The following is a 16,957-nucleotide window of genomic DNA, read 5'->3' on the forward strand; positions in this document are numbered from 1 at the left end:
GGATCCAGTGGCCATTGGGGGAAATAGAGGTGGAGAGGATGAGCAAATTTAAATTCCTGGGAGTCACTATTTCCCAGGACCTTTCCTGTTTCCTGGACCCAACACACGAATGTCATCGTGAAGAAAGCACGTCAGCGCCTCTATTTTCTCAGGAGTTTGCAGAGGTTTGGTATAATATCAAAAACAGATATGTAGCAGAAAGTGTACTGACATGCTGCATCTCTGCCTGGTATGAGAGCACCAAAACTTCAGAGCGGAAAACCCTGCATAAGGTAATGGGCACAGTCCACTACATCACAGGCAAAATCCTCCCCACCCTCAAGAAAATTTACATAGAACACTGCTGTCAGAGAGCAGCATTTGTCAAGGATTTGCTCTGTTCTCGCTGCTGCCGTCAGGAAAGAGGTATAGATACCACAAGACTCGCACCACCAGGTACAGGAACAGTTGCTCCACTTCAACCATGAGAATTCTAAACAATATGTTCAAATGGAGACTCATTTAAGGGTTCTTACTTTGCACATTATTTATTTTTTTCTGCATTTGCAGTCAGTTCTTTTTTTACTTGTTTATATTTCTCTCTTTGTATATTTATCTTTTTATTGAGTACAGTTTGCACTTCCCTCAAAATTCTGCTTGACCCACAGGAAAAACAATCTCAGGGTTGTTTAAGATGCCGTGTGTGTAATCTGACAATAAATTTGAACTTGTACAGTATGTGAAGGGTATCAGAAGAAGGAACCCTTATTCTGCTCTGCCCTTGTCACCAGTACCATATCTAAGTCAATGAAATAAATAGAAAATTATGTTGAATTTGACACATTTCTATCTAGCTCACTGAAGTTATTTAAAATGGAGTTTTTGTCTTTGGAGAAAAAGCATATCCAATGTTCTGTGCTAACATATTGACAAGGTGACACTAAAAGTGGAAATTTGGTTAAAAGATGAAGACTTTTATGTCACTTTGGAAATGACAGGATCAACCCTGTAATCAGACTATAATAGTGAAACCTTGGAAATGTGACCTTTAAGAAGGTATGTTCATCCTGAACACTTGTTCCTTTTTCAGCATATATGGCGTGTGGGTTTATCTTTATAAGTTTTGTCATTAGTATCTGCAATTGCTGATCCGACAGTTAAGGAGTTTGAACCCTGGTTATCACAGCACTTCTTTTGCCAGAGATTTGCTGCCCTTGTTATACATTTACAGATACCAGTTCTGCTACAGCTGAGACATTATAATGGTTTCAAATTTAGAATTTATCTTTCATTAAAAAATAACACATCTTTCAAATGCTTTGCTTTTCAGTTGAGTTTATAGAAAATCCTGACTTAAAGAAAAAGTCTGCAGACACTGATTGCAGTGCAATACACAAGAGTACTGGAGAAACTCAGGTCACGCAGCATCTATAGAAAGCAAAGGGAGATAGCCAACATTTCAGACCTTAGCTCAGGTGTTTTCCTATTCTTCCTTTCTCTTATGTTTTCTTTTTGTTCCTCGCCCTTATCCTCCCATTGCTCCTTTGTATTTTGCATTGGCATCTCTAATTTTATTTCTTAATCATCACTTATTACTGCATTTGCCATGCTGTTTTTCTCCTCCTGTTGTACTTCCATGAACCAGGTTGCATCCTGCTTTGGTCATGCATTGGTTTTGAGCTTTTAAAGCACTCACTTCCCCTTTTAAGTATATCTCTCCAGTTCTAAGCAGAGTTGGAGAAAAGCGGTTGGAAATGGCGACTGCCTGACTGGCTTTTCTGTCAAAGGTTGTGGAATAGAAAATTGTGTGCAGCATGGTTAGTGTAGCAGTTAGTACAATGCTTTTACAACTCCAATGATCCGAGTTTGTAAGGAGTGAAACAAGAAAATCTGCAGGTGCTGTGATTGTAGTAAATATTCAAAGGTGCTGGAGTAACTCAGCATGCTGTGCAGCGTCCATAGAAGGTAAAGATATATAACCAATGTTTTGGACCTGAGTCCTTCTTCAAGGAATAAGCAAAAGAACAGGCAGGCTTGTTTTTGTTTTGTTAAAAAGGCTGGGGGAGGAATGAAGAAAGGGTGGGCTACTGTAGCCTCAGAATCATCAATGAGATCAGGGTGCGACTTTGCCCCCTGTAGTGCAAATGTTCTTATTTTGGGTGACTGTAGCAATCTTGCCTCTGTTCACATACCCATTCTGAAACATGATTTTCCAACTCTGGCCAATGAGTGATTCCTTTTCTCAACGAATATTGCCTTTATGGTACTTGTCTTAAAGTCTCTTCTTTCTTCCTACAATCTCTTACCAACTTAACATGCGCATCATATTTTCTTTGCAACAGCACAGATGTTGGTTTTTCTTGGCCATTTCTATCACTTTCAAATTTAAAACTTGCTTCATACTTTCGTCGCGAGTTGTTTTGTGTCGATGGACCCTCCGTGATAGCAATCACCTCCAGCCAATGCCCAATCTACGCGATCTTTGGGGGTCAGAGTATACGCCGGTCAACAGCCCATCTCAGGCAGTGTGATTTTAGGGGTCGACTTGTATGCCAGTCAACGGGCCAACTTAAGCATCCCAAAAATTGGGGTCAACTTGTATGCTGGATATACCATAAAACCCTTAAAATGTGGCTGAAAATGGAGGTCTACTTGTACATCAGTTGACTTGTATGCCGAAATATATGGTAAATAAATTCAGATATCAGTTGGAAACAGAGATGGTGCCAACATAATTTCTTGAGGCATCAGATTTTATCCACTCACTCTCAGCCTCCTCATCTCCCAACAATTCCTACATTAGGACTGGAACATAATTGGATCTCTGACCTTTAACAACTTGTATTACATAGTACCTGTACTTTCTGTAACAATAGCACAAAGGAAACCAGAAGTAGTAATACCATCTCTCTGAGATCACCATAAAAGCATTTAGGTCTTTTGACTTAAATTGTCAAAGAGTCTTAATGAGGTCAGGTTTTGTTGTTTTATTACATTATTTGTTACTTAAAGATATATTAGGAAAGATCAATAAAAACTTCATGAAGAGGTAGGTTTCAGGGATTTTCACTAAGGTTTACCTAATTTTATTGTGATATTTTTACAATTTAAGTCAAAAGAGCTAAATGCTTTTATGGTGATCTCAGAGAGATGGTATTACTACTTCTGGTTTCCTTTGTGCTATTGTTACAGAAAGAACAGGTTGGAAAACTAACAGAAACAAAGTGTTTGTTTCAAAGGAAATCTCAGATTGAAATTATTTTTGAGATGATGTACAGTCAGTCAGATGGTTAGCGACCTGGGTTCAAATCCGGCATAGTCTGTAAGGAGTTTGTACGTCCTCCCAGAGTCTGCATGAGTTTCCTCCTGGTGCTCAGTTTCATTCCACCTTCCAAAAATGTACATGGTTATAGGTAAATTGGATGGAATTGGGGGGCACAGACTTGTGGGCTGAAAGGGCCTGTTAATTAAAAAAATAATTTAAACAATTTGTGAATGGTCTGAACAACACTCTGAGGGAGAAAAAAAATAGGGGATATCCTATTTCTGAATGCAGCAAAATGGATTACTTAAAACTACATGTTTGATCCATCTCTTTGTTTGATTTTGGTGAAATGGATGAATATGTTGAAAAAAAAAACATGATAGAAGTGATTTGATGGAAAAATAACTACATCACTTTGCATTCTGCACTTGACCACTCCAGTAATAATATTAGACATCAACAGTGGAAGTTAGTGGTACTAAATCCATACCTTAAAGCAAGTTCTTTCTTATTTCTCTCTTATTCTGTCTGCAAGATAATCATAGCAACTCAGCAGACAGCATTTTATCCAACAAAGGAGTCATTCTTATTAACACCACAGTCTGCCATCTTCAACTTGTTTTGCTGAATTTAGATTCATTTCATTAATTGGTGGTCTTAAAAGTGAACCTTTGGGTGTTTTTAAGCTTACCTGTCAGTGCATTCTGTATGGTTTCATCTGAATTTAAACAGCATTATTGCACCCAGTGCTGTTGTGCTCTTCCTCTTTTGTGGTTTTCAAATCAAATGCATTATTATTTTTCCACTGATTGATGCCATAGTGTATTTGAATTTTGAGTGAAATTCAGCTGAGAGTTTACCATGTTTAAAATCCTATTCATTTATCACCTGATTAAGAACTTGTTCATACAGGAAGTTTTAAGGTATTGACAAAGTTCTGTCCCTGAGAAGAGTTTGTAAGCCAAACTATCCTTGTTGGAAATGAATAAAAACAATGTGTGGCAAAGGATTACAAATGTAGCTGTTACAGGAGAGGAGCAGCAATAGCCAGTGAGGTAGAAGTGAGTCTGATCGGAGCTCTTAGCTGAGCTTGTCTCGATGAGCCACTGATGTTCGTTTATTTATTATCCCAATGTTTCAGTACAACCCGTCGAATCAGCATTCTCTGGTCGCCAGAGCAAAATGGTGCAAACGCACAAACAGACAGATGATGCAGACACACACATTTGTATACAGAATATTTAGACAAATATTAAAATAAATATTAGTAATAAATAGAAGAGTCATGTGTTAGTAGTTCGACAGTCATTGAGCAGTCTCTCCTCCTGGGGGAAGAAGCTGTTCTTCAGCTTGGTGGTTCTCAGAAGAATCAGAATTTATTGTCTCTCTTTCTCTCTCTCTTTCTCTCTTCTCTTCTCCCTTTCTCTCTTTCTCTCCTCTCTCTCCCTTTCTCTCTCTCTCTCTTTCTTCTCTCTCTCTTTCTCTCTCACGCGCTCTCGCGCCCTCTCGCGCCCTCTCGCTCTCTGTATCACACTCTCTCTGCTTGCCAAACTACATGACCTTCCTCGAACAGCAAACTGTATTCAGACAAACTGTGGCATCGTACCCAATTTTCTGAGTCCATTCATCTGTTGCTTTCCAAAACAATAATCCATTTGTCCATAGCATGTCCATTTAACACCTATTTGTGAAGTCCTTCAGCAAAGCAGTTTCCATTGTCTTTTACAAAGGCATTGGGAGCCTGGACTGTCAGGCTTGAACAGAGCTCTGGCATTTTAAATGAGATCTGTGTTGTGAAGTGTTTGTGTTTGTTTGTGACCAACACTTTTAAAAAAAACCTCACAATTTATCTCCTTTAAAACATATCTACATACCATATAAAATATAATCCATCGCACCATTTTCACTTTGCATTGAATCCTAAATGATGTTGTAAAACCGTGATTTTCAACCTTCCCTTCCCACTCACATGCAACCTTAAGCAATCCCTTTCTAATCACTGAGCTCTGATGGCATAGGGATTACTTAAAGTGGTATGTGAATGGAAAGAAAAAGGTGGCGAACCACTGCTGTAAAACACTTGCCTGCTGATTTGCTGAGCTGATTTTTCATTATTGTTGGAGATTTATTAAGCCACCTATTGAGGGGTTTAGTTGGGGTTGGGGGAGGGAGGGATTTTTATGTATGTATCTTAAATTTGTAAATAAAACTTGATTGTTTAACTCACTGGTTTCAATGAAAATCTTTCTTTCAAGGTTAGTAATGTTTAATAATGTCTTGAATGAAGTTTCCTAAGGACAGTGAAATAGTTGTGCTATTGAAGTTTCACAATAATTAACTTTCAGTTTGTTTATCTAGAGTGTATCACATGATAAACTCATGTTTAGTAAGCGAGTCCTACTACCAGAGATTGGTGAATGCCTATTAGTCACATGACTGCTGTTCAGTGATCAGCCGCAGTAAGTAACATGCTATGTATAGTAGAACAGCTGGCTTGGTTGCATTAACAATCATGTTTGTTGTGGGTGGCAAAATGTCTTAATAACACATTGAATTACCCAAGCAAAGTTTGGACTGATTATGTAGTCAATTGTTTTATAAACTTGGTGGGAGCACTCGGCCGAATCTTTTTAGATAAATCTGTGTTCACGGCGTAGAATTTCCTTTTCGTGCCAACATTTGAACAGCTTGCCATTTCCCTTCCAGAGCTCCTCCAGCAGGGTTAGTCATTCAGGTTTCTATTTTCTACCAGATGAACTTCCGGGTTTCTCCTTCACTTTTATTTGGCAGAGTTTGCATTGCAGTGTTGCATTTGTTCCTGATGGAAGTTTGATCACAACTGAAAATGAGAAAGCAGTGGGGCAGAGCAGAGCCCAGAGTAAAAGATGATCAGAAAAATGATTAATCTCTCTCTGTTCTTGGCTAGCTGGTGGCTTTGAACAGTATGTTGCAACAATTGTATTTATATGCTACACTATAAACCAGTTTCTGAGCACATTTCTCAAAAGTTATGGGCGATTGCTCATACCTGGAAGCTGGAGAGACGTTTCAAAATTTGCAGATGCACGAAAGTCGAAAATGCAGTGAGAAGACAGGCAGGTTTCAGGAGCGGGCACGCGGCAGAATTCTGCTGAACTTTTTATGAAACACTGGTCAGACTTCAGCTGGGGAACTACTGTTTGTATTGGAAAGAAATCCAGAAAGTGTAAAAGAGATTAAAATGAAACCATTGATTATGAACTATCACCCCTAAGAGAAGGGACTAAAACAGAAAATGCTGGAGGTACTAAGCAGCATCTGAGGATTGAGTAAAACCCAGCTAAGGTTTCAGGTTGACAATGTGTCTTTTTTTTATTTCTGATATCCCACATTTGGTGTTTTTATTTCACATTCCCAGCATCTGCAGTTTTTCTTTATGATCAGAGAAACACAGTATTTCTGCAAAGAAGAGAAATGTTTATGGAGGGACTTGAAAGGTATTTGAGATGATCAGCATTTTGAACCAATAAATTAAGATGAGCTGCTTTTTTGTAGCAGTGGAGCAGAGAACTTGAATTAAGTTAATTGCAAAAAGGTGGGGGGGGGGAATGTTTGCAGTGAATCGTTATCGTGAAGCTGCAGCCTGAAAAAATTGTCTAAGTAGATTAAGCAATACTTAGCAAAAAAAATGTTGCATGAGTACTTCAAAAAAGGCTTGCAGAAGGAATAAATGACCACAGTCACAATGGCCCGATCTTCTGGCATTAATATGGTCCTAATTTTTAGAGTTTGAAACTGAACATATAGATTTTCAATTGCATATTCTCTTTACTCATGTCCCAATTTTTTTTTTAACTTTTATTCCATTACCAGTGCGAGGAAAGCCAATTTGAATTAATACCAAGTGTTCTGTGTTGTCAGGTTGGCTATTGTGCTGTGTGCATGGTCTGCATGGTAACAGTACAATTCAGTCTGGAACAGTTGTGAATCTCTTGGCTTCTACTTCCTGCTCATTTCTGGCAAGCATAAAATATTCCAAGCAAAACAATGTGCCTCACTTCTTCATGGACACTGCAGAAATTAACACTTTCTGGTGAAATGGGAACAAGTGAATTTCTGGTTGACTATCCTTTCAGACTTCCTTGCTGGGTTATTATCCCTGAATCTAATCTCATCTCGTCCAAGCATTTGTCCAGTATACAAAGTTCCCATTGGTTTCCGTTCCAACATTTCCTGCTGAAAGGCGTGTGCTAGAATGCTGTCGGTGTTTACTGAAAACATCTCATTTAATTACCTTTTGCCGTCTTGCACTCATGAAAACCAAGGGCAACAGAAGAACCCAAAAGTGTTTAGTTTTACCATTCTGTTGAAAATCTTGCGGGTCCCTTTCCAAGTTCCTCTTAATATTTCCTTTTACAGAGAATAAAACTGAAGGAGGATGATCTTTCCTTGTAACCAAACCCTTTTTAAGTTTAGGAATGTCTCTTAAGGTTCCATTGGACACTTTCCAATAACTTATTTTGTAATATGATGTCCAAGATTAAACACAACAGCCCAGCAAAGTCAATACAACTACAACCCATCTCCTTTGCCTTATAAGTCACATCCTTGGTTATAAATAAATCCATTTGGTGTTGTAAACTGGTGTTATTCTAGCCGTGTACTGTACTTGGAAAAGGGTGTGAAAAGGAACGACTACTTTCTGAAATGCCTCTTTTAAAACTGATGAGACTAAAGAGTTAGGAGCGAGTTAGGTGACCTAGTGGCTATCACTGTGCTATTTCAGTACCAGCTACCCGGGTTCAAAGTGGTACTGTCTGCAAGGAGTTTGTACTTTCTCCCAGTGTCTGCGTGGGTTTCCGCCAGGTGCTACAGTTTCCTCCCACCCTCCAAAACCTACGGGCTGTAGGTTAATTTGGGTGTAATGGGCGGCACAGGTTTAAATGGCCAGAATCGGCTTCTTCCATGCTGTAAATAAAATTTTAAACCAGTGCCATAAATGGTTGGTTCCACCTTTTGCTAATCCTATCACCCGTTTTCCCTTTATTATAAAATCTTAATGAAACAATAATTAAGCTGGTATACTTCGAGGTAACTATGATCCTTGAGGAATTCAATAAGCATTTCACTTCTCCAGTGCAATGTGCTGAGTAGGTTCCATGTAATTCTGGCCTTGAATGTCTTTATACTGAATGAATCACCACCAGTGCAGCAAGAAGTACATCTTGCTTTTCCTCTGTTTTTCTTACTGAGATGTGGTTCCAAGTGTTCATTGGCTGAGACTACTTTTGCTCTTGTCATTTATGACATTGCACTGACAACAGGAAGCTCGCAACCAATGGTACACTATTTAAAGATAGCCAGGAAGCCATACAAAACCTTTTTTTAAATTTTGACAAACAGCACAGTAACAGGCCATTTTGGCCCATGAGTCCATGCTGCCCAATTTACACCCAATTAACCTACACCCAGGTACATTTCGTCAGTTTGCATCCTGAGCAAGCATTGCAAATGGAAAACAATCTGAACCTTTGTATGCTAGTTATAAAGCGACGCTGAGGTTACACCTGCGTAAAGTGGTCAATGGGAGTGTACTTAACATTTTTGGAAGTCTACAGGTACACAGATGTCACTCTCCTACAGGCAGTGAGTTTCCAGACTGTAACACAGATTTTGACAGCAAGTTCAAACTACACATTTATGTCTTATTTACATTAAATTTCTTTTTAAGTAGAAGAAATTACACAATCTTAGGGACTTTTCAATTTATCTTGTATCTTCAACTGCATGCACCATGTTACACCTCATTTTGTTTCTAATTTTCCCTGTAAGATATGATTTCTCTGTACCACATTCCATTCTGATGATGGTGATTGAGCAAGTAAAGGATATTTGTGAAGGGATAAATTTAGTTTCCTGCTTAGACTGAGTTTTATAAATAATCATAAGAGATATTTACAGACTACATTTATTTTTATACTGTCTCTGTTGGCAGTGAAAAATCTAAACTTAGCTAAAGGAAAATTTTAAAGTACCAACCTATATTAATTACTGAACAATCTATTAACTCTGCCACACCACTTACAACCATCTATAGCCATGTTAGAATTGGATTATTCAGGTTGCTTTGATGCAGTCCATATTCTTCCTCATATTACAGTTTAGTACGAAGCCAATGCCATTTTAATACAAATGTTTGAATATCAGAAAATATTTGGTTCTAAAAACATTGAGCCAATTCTTACAAAAGCATTTCTATTCCTTTGTAATGAATTGAAAATAATGATATTTTAAAGCCATTTCCACAAGGAGAAAAACTGTTGAGATTTAAAGCCACAGTATTTTTGCGCAACTGTTCGGTCTTTATCTGAGATTAGAGTTATAATTGGTGGAAATAGGTGCATAATCTTAAATGTTAAAGAACCAATGTTTAAAGAGCTACACTTGTTTGTGAATGGGTGTTAAGAGAGATTGTTCTTTTAAACCATAACCATAAAGTAGGCTACTTCTGTATTTACCTGCTCTGAAAGCTGTGGCTTGCTTTTCTGGGAGGGGAAGAAAGGAAAAGTAAAGTAAAAGATGGAGAGAAACTGGTCCAACTTCATTTCTGAAGACTAGACATTAAAAAGAGAATTTTTCAGAGGGGGGGGAAAAAGTAAAGGGAGAACAATGTCTGTAATGTTCACAAAAGAATTTTGTTAATTCGTGCATTGGTTGTTATGTTACCTTGTTTTGCAGAATATTTAATTTAAATATTTCTTTTCATTACAGATTCCAGAGCTGCTGTGAAGAATTCTGGCTGGAGGAAATGATGCCTCATGTAGTTCTTGGATCTTTTTGGAGAAAACTGCCAGAAAACAAATGCAACATACAATTTATCAAATTAGAATCAAAGCCTAACAGACACTAAGCAAGTCTTCTAAAGATGAAATCGAACCAAGAGCGCAGCAATGAATGTTTACCGCCCAAGAAACGTGAATTTCCTGTCAGCAGCTTGTCCTTGGCAGAGAAGGCAGTTGCAGTAGCTCCTGCAAGTGAGAGCAGTCGCAGTGAAAACTTGGCATGGCTTGCCAATGTAGCTAGCAGCCAAAGCAGTGTGGGCGTGAAATATGGACATGCCAAAATAGCAGGAGAAACCTCAGTGGAAACTGGCTTACCACTGTATAAACCACTACCAACTGCAGTGGACTATTCATCGCCTGGGAATGTTCGACCAGCTCCGGGGGTAACACAACTTCGTGCTGTTTATTCATCTTCAGCATCGACTCAGCCAGGGCCTTCTATGTCACCTGTGGAGTATGCACCTCTGCAGCCCGCTGCTTTCCAGTTTGTTGGGCCATCTTTCAGTTGCCCATACGTGGGACCTCAATTTGGCCCTTCCCCATTGATCTCCCCAACACCTTCAAATGCTTCTGCCACTCCAACTCAGTATTCCCACCTTGAACCCTACCCCACAATCTTTGCTGGTGTGGGCAGCCCATCCCAGCACAAGGTTGAGCAGCAGATGGTGAGATCACGCAGAGAGATCCCAGGATCTCCTCCGCCCTCGGTACAAAACCAGTATGTGCAGATTTCAAGTTCATCTCCAAACATGACAAGGCCCCACTCGCCTGCAGCCGTTCCCCTGCATTTGCACTCTCACTCGCCACTGATTCCGCACACCCTCACAGTCAGTACGCCGTCGCCAGTGGTTCTCCAGTATGCAGACAGCAGATACCGTGTTGGAGCAAGGGAAACTGGAAGGAAGGCTGATGACATCAGACCACATTTGGTTTCGAGAAGGGAAGTATTAAATGGTGAAATTGAAAAGAACAGGAGATATGCCCTTTCACCCAACACAGAGTCGAGCATGGAAAAATTAGGAACCAAACCGGTTTCTCGGCACTATGAAATAAGGCATGGGACCCATGTAGTTGTTCACCCAAGTCCTGCTGACTTCACTGCACAAGAAACTTTAGGTTCTAGAGCCTCAGTAATGATTATACCTAACAGTCACACACCGACGGCAGATCTGGAGGTCCAACAGGCCATAGACAGGGACAACTCTCCTTTGGCGTTGTATGACAAGGCCAACTTAAATCATGGGAAGGCAACATTTTCTCCACAGTCCGTCATTCAAACCACCCATACTCCCACTGACCACCTTTCTATAGGACTACCTGCTAGTGCAGTGTACCCTCGTTCTCAACAGCCACTTATTGGTTATATAAGCAGTCAGCAGCAAGCACTAAGTTACCATGGGAACCTGCAACAGCACCTCGTAATCCCAGGTACCCACCCACTTCTTATTCCTGTATGCAGTACAGCGGTCGAAGCTTCGGGAGTGACCTCGACAATAGTGACAACCTCTCCTTCATTTGCTGCAGTGCCTCATTCATTTGTCAGCACAGCCAGTCCCAGGAGCGAGAGCTATCACCCTGAATCCATTGCTTCGCAGCCAGGTTACCACCCCACTGTTGTACAGGCTCAAGTACATCTGCCAGTAGTACAGTCAGTGAGCTCTCCAGTTGCAGCTTCTAATCAACTGCCTCCCTATTTCATGAAAGGATCGATCATACAGCTAGCTAATGGAGAGCTGAAGCGAGTTGAAGACTTAAAAACAGAAGACTTCATACAGAGTGCTGAAATCAGCTGTGATCTGAAGATTGACTCTAGCACTGTAGAGCGTGTTGAAGGCAGTAACACCTCCAGTTTTGCTGTTCTGCAGTTTGCAGTTGGAGAACACAGAACACAGGTATGAGCAACTATGCCATGAGTTCTGTTAGTAGCAGAATTTAATTCAATTTCATGGTCCTTTCAAATCAAATGTTGTTAATTTTACACTTGAAAAGTTGCTATTTTTTATACTGATCATCTGCTAAACTAAAGTTTTCCCCATAAGTAGCCATCAACGATTTTGCTTTTCAGTTTGCCTGGTAGTAAGCAACAGATGGACCCAAAACAATAAGCGTGCATTTACTGTGTAACACTTAATTTCTTTTAAAAACTACATGTAATGGAGTTTGATGGAGAACTACATAAATATCTTGTCTGCACTGTGTAAGTAATTCTTAATCCTCTCTTACAATATGCTTTTTCGCGTTTTGTATTTTTCCCGATTTACCAGAATTGTTTTTGTTTTAGAGTGACTTGGTTTCCCTTACTCCAAAGTTTCTTAAGTTTTTATAATTTAGACATAAAGGATAGTAACAGGCCCTTCTTCCCAAATACAGCCATCATCCTACAGACCCCATACATTTTGGAGGGTGGGAGGAAAACCAGAGCATCTGGAGGAAACTCACGCAGACATGGGGAGAATATAAAAACTCCTTACAGACAGCGCTGGATTCCATTCCAGGTTGCTGACGCTGTTATAGCCTTCCACTAACCGCTATGCTAAATGTGCCGCTGTACATTTGAAAAAAGAACCACAAACCTTTGCATCTAATGACAACACTCTACAAGATTCTTATCATTTAGACTTTGAAGAAGGTGGCTGGAGTATGATTTTACATTTTATTTGCTAAGCATCCTTTGACTGCAATCTTGATTGGCTCAGAATGAGCTGGAGCAAGGAAGATTAAATGAAGTCTTGAATCACAATTTTTTTCTTTAATTTAATGATGTCATATCCTTCAGAAGGTTGCTGGTATATTCTCTTGTACTATTCTGACCTGTGGCTCCGAGAATCTTCACTGCAGGAGAGTGGTGAGTTGAGGATCAAGTTACCTAGAAGCTGCAATCATGCCTTAATGCAATTTATTTTAGATTCAATATTATTAAACTAGATCAAACCAGCTCTAAGACTACAGGATAATTTAAGGCCAAGAAATTGGTAGAAAAGGATATTGCTGAAAAACTTAATTATCGTCCATGTCTTGGTCTGGACAGTTGCTAGATAATAAAATATGCTGATTAAATCAAGAGTCAGCTAGGTTACTCTCCTGGTGCTACCCTGAAATGCTAGATACTAGACCATGACAAATCATAAAATTCAGTATAATTAGTAATCCAGAGATCCAAGTTCAAATCCTACCAATGATGGCTTGTGAATTTTAAATTGTTAATGAATTCAATTTCTTTTTTTTTAGTAATAAAGCAAGTCAATGCAACTGATGACAAAACTACCTGGGTTGTAATAAGTAGGGATCTGGTTCATTGATATTCTTTGCAGACGAAAATGAGTCACCTCTATCTGGTCTGGCCTATATGCAACTCTTGGAGTATCATGGTTATCGGTTCATTTTCCTTTCAAATACTGTAGCTATTGTATTTCAAGAAGCTATTATTATAAAAGCATCTCCAAGTCTGCATCCTCTGCAAGAATGAAGGGCAAGCAAATGCGCATGAACACTACCAGAAACTATTTATCCTCCAACTCACATATGTCTCTAATTTGGCCTTGCTTGATCTCAATCCTGAGAATCTTACACTACAGGTCTATGCATTGCTGTCGCAGTTCAAGGAAATGGTTCACCATCGCCATCTCATGGGCAGATGTGGACAGGCAGATATTGTGAGCTCCTTGATTTCCCCTATTGGCTGTTGATGAATGTGTGTGTGATCATTCAGATTTCGGGCTTATTGTCAGAGGACGTACATGACATCACATACAGCCCTGAGGTTCCTTTTCCTGTGACCGCACAAGAATTACTACTAACTTGGAGTGCAAAAAAAACTAGACAGCATAAACATGTAAACAAAGAACTGCAAACAGACAATTAATACAAACAGACCGACTGTCCAACATAGAATAAAAAAAAGTGCACAATTATGAATCTCTGAGTTTGTCATTGAGGAGTCTGATGATGGAGGGGTAGCAGCTGTTCCTGAACCTGGTGGTGCAGGTCTTGTGACATCTATACCACTTTCCTGATGGCAGCAGTGAGAACAAAGTGTGTGCTGGGTGGTGTGGGTCTTTGATGATTGCTGCTCCCCTCCAACGGCAGCGTTCCCTGTAGATGTACTCAATAATGGGGAGGTGCAGCAAGAAAGATTTTGCAAAGCATTGAAGCAATGATAAACCTCACTTGACATCTGGCTGTATTGAGATTGCATATTTTCTGGACCCAATGGGATTCATAAGATCACAGTTTGCAAGTAATTTCTGTGGGCAGTCAAATTTGAGTAGGATGTTTTGCAATCCTTTTTGATTGACGTGATCAAAGGCTTTAATGAACTCTGAAATGGTCTTATCTAATGGTTGATGCTGTTCCCTTCTTTTGCACCTGATTCTTCTGATTTGATGCAACCAGGTGTCAAGTGAGTTTGATCATTGCTCCAATGCTTTGCAAAAAAATTCTTCCTATAGTGCTGTACCTTGCAATGTTCCTGTTGGACTGAAACCAATCTACAGGACAAATGGAAAGTATTCAACATTTTGAGTGTAAGCAATACCTCAGAATTGAGATGTAATATTTAGATGTAAAAATCATGGTAGTGTGGCGGTACACCATTAGGCAGGTGAACCTGCCCCACTTGTTACGCACATGGCAGGGCAGCTGGCCAAAATGGCGCCATCGGGGGTTTCCTCCCGACCTCGGCACCAGGCTCTGAAGCCCTGCTTGGGGACCCACGTCACGCCCTGGTGACGTCGGGACCCCCCAGCGTGGTTCTCAGCCAGGTCCGGGCTGGGAGTGTAAGACAAGCCAGGCAGCCTTAAATAAATCAGTTTTGCTCACTGAACTCAAGCCATCTGGTGGCATGATCCTTCAGTTAGCAGTGTAGCCGCCTCTACAATTGGTGACCCCGACAGGTTTAAATGTCTTTTAACCCAACATGAATGACCCTTCGATCAATGCTATAGCCATCAAGCTTCCTGACTTCTGGGTTCAGGAGTCAGAGACCTGGTTCAGCCATGCAGAGGCTCAGTTTCACCTCCACCAGATTTCATCAGATTCGATCAAATTTTACCATGTGGTCGCCGCCCTGTACCAGGCCACCACCAAATGATTGCTGTACCTCTTTCAGCACCCACCTGTTGAAGATAAGTATGGGACTATCAAACGGGTGCTCACCGGACTCTCCAGGCGCCAGCGTGCCACTCGGATGCTGCGCCTCGACGCCTTAGGGGACAGAACTCCAATCGAGTTGATGGACGAGATGTTCGCGCTCAAAGGCAATCACACCAACTGCCCACTCTTCGAGCGCATCTTCCTCGACCATCTTCCTGAAGACACCCAGCCATTACTGTCCCAGGAGAGCTTTGTCGACCCTAGGAAGATCGCTCAAAAGGCTTAGGAGCTATGGCTCGAACGATTCCCGGAGGACTCAGCAGTCCAGCAGGTTATGAGTCATGGGCATGACCACGCCAAGCCTTCCTCTAGTGCTGTGGTGGAACACCCTGCCCCTGCAGGGGCCTCAAAGAGCATAGCCAGAAGCAAGTCATCCACTTCAGGCCTCTGCTTCTTCCACCAGCACTGGGGAGCCAAGGCTCGGAAGTGTCGTCAGCCCTGCTCATTCCGGGGAAACTAGCAGGCCGGCTGCTGTTAATGGCTGTGGTAGCTGGCCAAGAACACAGCCTTCTCTACCTGAGGGTTTCAGTCAGTGGTCGACGCTTCTTCGTCAACACTGGGCTCATATCAGCGTCATCTTGGCCACAGCCATAGAGTCCTGGAAATGGCCTCGAGGATCTCCACTCCATGCAGCCAAATCAATGGAGACCCGGACATATAGAGACAAGACTGTCCACTTCCAGATCAGCCAGCAGAAGTTCTTGTGGAAGTTCATCATTTTGTCCCTTCCAACCGCAATTTGTCCCTTCCTCCTCACCCACGAACTCCTGGTCGACATTTGAGGTAGGCGACTGGTAGACGCCCGTGCTTTCCAATCCGTTCGCCTCAACGCCTCTTGCACAGAGCAGCCGCAGATGGCCACGGTCAACTCGCCTAAGGACAAGTTTCAGCATATCCTGGACGAGTTCCCGTCCCTCCTCAAGCCGCAGTTCTCTGCCACCTCACCATGCCACGGGGTGTTTCATTACATCCCCACCCAAAGCCCACCCGTCCGTGCCAAAGCACGCCAGCTCCCGCCAGACAAGCTCCAGAGAGCGAAGGAAGAGTTCCTGCATCTGCAGGAGCTGGGGATCATTTGACGCTCTGACAGTCCTTGGGCCTCACCACTTCACCTGGTCCCGAAAGCCTCCGGCAGCTGGCACCCCTATGGAAATTATCGACGGCTTAACGACACGATGGTACCTAACCGTTACCTGATCCCTCACATCCAGGACTTTATGGCCAACCTGCACAGTGCGAGGGTATTCTCTTTTTTAAATATAATTTTTTATTTTTCACACTATGAACCATATCAACCAAAATATGTACAAACATTTCTCATTAAATTTACACAGTGGTCTTTTCTCCCCTTTTTTTCCCCCTCCCCTCTACCCACCCCCCTCCAAACCCCATAAATATTCAACATATACAATACAATAAAACCAGAAAACAATATTTTCACACAAAGGAAAATAAACAAGAAAAACACGTTATCTATTTATTACACACTGAATCTAGTCTTTTTGTCTTCTTATCATTTTCATTCTCATTTTAGAGGATGGAGGTCGAAGGCAAGCTCTTTCTGCTATATTCCATATATGGTTCCCAAATTTGTTCAAACATTGTGATTTTATTTTTTAAATTATACGTTCTTTTTTTCCAATGGAATACATTTATTCATTTTCATTTCCTGCATTGATTTAACCAGAAATTTGGCTACTTTATTCTTCTTACTTGTCCTTTGTCCAGTTTTATCCAACAT

The 16,957-nt window shown here is 41.0% G+C and overlaps 1 protein-coding gene across 7 annotated transcripts in view; it reads left to right on the forward strand.

Annotated features, from left to right (window-relative positions):
- Nucleotides 1-16,957, forward strand: part of LOC138751297 (ataxin-1-like) — a 302,985-nt gene that overhangs the window by 262,669 nt on the left and 23,359 nt on the right. For 6 of the 7 annotated variants that reach the window (XM_069913418.1, XM_069913414.1, XM_069913412.1 and 3 more), the window contains one exon: nucleotides 9,995-11,957. In XM_069913418.1, the coding sequence (XP_069769519.1) occupies nucleotides 10,149-11,957 (1,809 nt within the window). In that variant the 5' untranslated portion in view covers nucleotides 9,995-10,148. Of the gene's footprint in view, nucleotides 1-5,602; nucleotides 5,704-9,994; nucleotides 11,958-16,957 lie in introns of all 7 variants that reach the window. The other variant, XM_069913415.1, reaches the window with a different exon arrangement.

The sequence above is a fragment of the Narcine bancroftii genome, chromosome 1 (assembly GCF_036971445.1).
Source record: "Narcine bancroftii isolate sNarBan1 chromosome 1, sNarBan1.hap1, whole genome shotgun sequence".
Taxonomy (NCBI): Eukaryota; Metazoa; Chordata; class Chondrichthyes; order Torpediniformes; family Narcinidae; genus Narcine; species Narcine bancroftii.